This window comes from Quercus robur, chromosome 2, assembly GCF_932294415.1.
Source record: "Quercus robur chromosome 2, dhQueRobu3.1, whole genome shotgun sequence".
Lineage (NCBI taxonomy): Eukaryota > Viridiplantae > Streptophyta > Magnoliopsida > Fagales > Fagaceae > Quercus > Quercus robur.
The window spans coordinates 87,548,676-87,553,249 of record NC_065535.1 but is presented as its reverse complement, the minus strand read 5'-3'; the positions used below and the strand labels follow the sequence as shown (position 1 = coordinate 87,553,249).

The window sequence follows — 4,574 nt, the reverse complement described above, 5'->3', positions numbered from 1 at the left end:
TTAACTAATGAGAACTCTAATTTCCCTCCTCATATGTTTCCTTTATTATGTGATTGCAAGAGCTTTCTGGCGCAGGCATGGGAGGTTCAAGTGCACTACACATACTGTGAAACAAACGAGTGCGTTGATGCTCTCGCAAAACAGGGGAAACACCAACAGCAAGTTTTGACTATATATCAAACCTGCCCTAATTTTGTATATTCAAGTTAAGTAAGGGATATGATTGGCTTAGGGAGTAATAAATTGTGTGCCCAAAGGCCGAGTATTGCTGTTGATGTATGAACTTTGTTTATAATTAAATAATACCTCCGTTTCTACCCCAAAAAAATTATATATTATATAGAAGTCATTGTACCACATTCATCTAAGACAAAAACAACAGTGTGAGGAGGTCTAGACCTATTGGTTGGTCCCTTTTTTGGCCATCCACTTAAGTAGTAATTATTGTTATTAATTTATCTTAGCAGATGTAGCTTTATACTGCCGCTGTCTTAATGATAATTATCAATTATGTTAATTAATATTGTTGAACAAATTAGTGGCACTATGAAGCAATGTATTATTTTTTAATTCAATACAATCTCTATTTTCGATAAGTTATTCAATCTTTTTAAACACTGCGATAAAAAATCAACTCCTAGTTAGAATTCCATTGCTGCATTAACATTTATTTTTGGCATTTTCCCTATCTTTTCTTATCTACTTGATGAACTTTTGTTTCTTTAAAACCTTCTCTCTTCTACTCGTGTGTTAAAAATATTTAGTATTCTAAAAAAAAAAAAATTACTTAATTGGTAACAAGGAAAAAATTACTTTTTTATTATTTATTTATTTATTTATTTTTGATGGAATCTACTTTGGATGACTTGAATTACAAGACCCATTGTCTGTGCGTCTGTGCTGATCATATCCACGTTCTTATCATAAGTGCAACAGTCTGACTTTGCATGTGTTTTATTTCTATACTCTATAACGTAAAACCTACATTAGTTAAGCGTATCTAAAAGCTCATACTGTAATTCATATTTTAGGTTTTTAATCATTCTCTCTTTAACTAAAAGGGGATATATACCCTGAACACGAGAAATTCTATGCTTTCTTTTAAGGTTAAAAGGATAAAGATATTAGATATATTGTACTTTTTGGGTGGTAATTGGTAAATGTTGGTCCTTGATTTTTACAAATTTTGTTATTTGGAATAATCAACAGCAAACTCCAACAAAGATGGAAGTCATTCAAAAAATACAACTAAAAGCAACCAAATGCTTGTAAATGACATTTAAATTTTCTACACATACATTTTGGACATAAATACCTTTTAAGGAATTAAATAATATTGAATTTACTTTGATTGCAATTTATTTGGTAAAGGGTTTCCGAGAGGACAAAGTTTAGCTACAACATTAGTTGCAGCCTTAGGCTACAAACTTACTTAATATCTTTTTATTGGAGGTAAATTTTGACAAATTCACCATTGAATTACATTTTCTTTTTATATCCTCCATGCTTGCAAAATTTCAAGAAAATTAAAGATCAATAGCTATATCGTCAATAAATTTTTTAAATTGCAAATTTTTGTAATTTAAAATAATGCACAAAATATAAACTTATAGATTATATAGTAAATAATATCTAATTGACACAAAATTTAAAATATGTATTAAGAGTATAAAGAACATGTAATTCAACGGTTAGATTTTCAAAATATGTTATAATATTTATTTTATTGAGTGAGTTTGTTGCCTTAAATTACAACTAATTTTATTGCTAAATTTTATCCATTTTTAAACTTTTTTTTTATAATTTGAAAATATCTACGCTTATTGTATGAGTTTAATATGTATTTTTGGGATAATGACTTTTTTTTTCCTCAAATGAAAATGGTCCCGCCTTTCAAAGCTGGCTTACCTCTTTACCACACAACGGTCTGAATGCTCTAAGAATGAATGTGGACCATAGCTGGCGACGACGCGTGGCTTGGTCTCACGTCGGTAGTCCTGTACTTTATTTCGATTATGACACGTTGCATAACAGATATTATGAGGCCCTGTAACCGTAACCGTTTGATGAGATCAGACCCTTCTTGGGAACCCAATCCTGAAGGGTAGAAAGGTAATTTTGTTATAGAATAACCACTATATATGGGTAAGCAAAGGTAGCGAGTGAGATAAAAAAGCCCTGACACTACGCTGATAAAATCTTTGAAGCTTATTAGTGTTCTAGTCTTCTTAAATATCTAAAGATTTTTAGAGTATTGAAATGCAGAGATATGGTTGGAGCTTCGCTGACAAGGCCTGAGCTCAGTTCGCGAGCCAAGAGCAAATACGTCGAAGACGGGTGACCAAAGTTGTTGGTGTATTAGTTTTTTACTAAAGTTGTTTGGTTTTTTCCTTATCAAAATCTTAATTTTGTAGCAGAGGGTGAAATTTTAAGAGAGAAATGGGTGACAACAAGTGTAAAGATGGTAATTCAACGTTGCTACATGGGAAATACGAGCTGGGTCGGCTTCTGGGTCATGGTACTTTCGCCAAGGTGTACCGTGCCAGAAACTTACAGTCCGGGAAGAGCGTGGCGTTGAAGGTTGTGAGCAAAGAGAAAGTGATCCAAGTGGGTATGATGGAGCAGATCAAGAGAGAAATCTCGGTGATGAAGATGGTACGGCATCCAAACATAGTCGAGCTCCACGAAGTTTTGGCGGGCAAATCCAAGATCTACTTCGCCATGGAACTCGTCCGTGGAGGCGAGCTTTTCTCGAAAATCGCTAAGGGTCGGCTTAGAGAAGACGTGGCGAGAGTCTATTTCCAACAACTCATCTCCGCCATCGATTTCTGTCACAGCCGCGGTGTCTACCACCGAGACCTCAAGCCTGAGAACTTGCTCTTAGACGAAGAAGGTAATTTGAAAGTCACTGATTTTGGTCTCAGCGCTTTCACTGATCATTTGAAGCAAGATGGGTTGCTACACACAACGTGTGGCACACCGGCTTATGTGGCGCCGGAGGTGATTGGAAAGAAAGGCTACGATGGTGCTACAGCTGATCTTTGGTCCTGTGGAGTTATCCTGTTTGTTCTTCTAGCTGGGTTTTTGCCATTTCAGGACAATAATCTTGTGGCCATGTATAATAAGATTTACAGAGGTGACTTCAAGTGTCCACCATGGTTTTCTTTAGAAGCTCGAAGGCTAGTCACGAAGCTTCTCGATCCGAATCCGATGACAAGAATCACAATCGCGAAAATCAGGGATTCTTTTTGGTTCAAAAAGTCATTACCCAAGTCAATCCTAACTAAAGAGGAGCAAAAGTTTCAGGAGTACGAGAAGTCACCATTCAAAGATTCCGAGACTCTGAATGCGTTCCACATAATATTGTTGTCCGAAGGGTTAGATTTGTCGCCGCTGTTCGAAGAGAAGAAAGTGGAGGAGAAGGAGGAGCTGAGGTTCGCGACGACGAGCCCGACAAGCAGTGTGATATCGACGCTGGAGGAGATGGCAGCGAAGAGTGGGAATTTCAGTGTGAAGAAGAGCGAGTCGAGGGTGAGACTTCAAGGAAACGAGTGTGGACGTAAAGGGAAACTGGCTATTGAGGCGGAGATTTTTGCCATGACGCCGTCGTTTCTAGTGGTGGAGGTGAAGAAAAACAATGGCGATACCTTGGAATACTACCAGTTCTGCAGTAAGGAGCTCCGGCCGGCTCTTAAAGACATCTTTTGGATCTCGCCCACCGACAATTCCGCTCTATGTTAGAACACGCTTCAACAATGGTGGAGTGAAATTGTAGTTTAGAGTGTGAGAGGTTGAAGGAATGAAATATGTATTGAATGAGAATGTATATATAATAATATAGTTCAGCCCCTTTTATATACACAGAGTTGGGCGGGAAAAGTTGTAACTAATTCTAACAATCTAACAGTTGTATTCAACAACTAACTAACTAGCTAAATTACTTGTAATTTATCCTAATATGTACATAAACGACTTGTAGCATAGCCACATATACAAACTCTATACAGACTCTAACACTCTCCCTCAAGATGAACTATAGATGTTAATCAAGTTCATCTTGGACAAGAGGTATAGAAATTGTTTTTGGCTGAGAGCCTTTGTGAATAAATCTGCTAATTGATGCCTTGTGGGAACATGAAAAGTCTTGATTATTCTATCTTCTATCTTTTCCCTTATAAAGTGACAATCACTTTTGATATGTTTGGTCCTTTCATGAAACATAGGGTTGGCAGCAATGTACAATGCAACTTTACTATCACAATATAAGGAAATTGGATGTTTCTGTGTGTAACCAAAAGTTTTAAGTAGAGCAATTGACCATATTATCTCACTGGTCACAGTAGCCATAGCCCTATATTCAAATTTTGCAAAAGACCTTGAAACCACCTGCTGCTTCTTGCACTTCCAAGAAAGTAGGGATTCTCCTAAGAACACACAGAATCCATAAATAGATCTTCTAGTATCCACACATGCAGCCCAATCTGCAGCACAATAGCTCTTCAGTTGTAACTCAGAATGTGTAGACAAGAATAACCCTTGGCCAAGTGTTTTCTTTAGGTATTTGAGAACCTTAT

The 4,574-nt window shown here is 36.6% G+C and overlaps 1 protein-coding gene across 1 annotated transcript; it reads left to right on the top strand.

Moving 5' to 3' along the window:
- Positions 1–2,162: 2,162 nt before the first annotated feature.
- LOC126715610 (CBL-interacting serine/threonine-protein kinase 6-like) lies at positions 2,163–3,857 on the top strand. Its single transcript, XM_050416307.1, has 2 exons — positions 2,163–2,337; positions 2,418–3,857. The coding sequence occupies exon 2, from the start codon at positions 2,440–2,442 to the stop codon at positions 3,739–3,741; it is 1,302 nt and encodes a 433-aa protein (XP_050272264.1). The 5' UTR covers positions 2,163–2,337; positions 2,418–2,439; the 3' UTR covers positions 3,742–3,857.
- Positions 3,858–4,574: the final 717 nt, after the last annotated feature.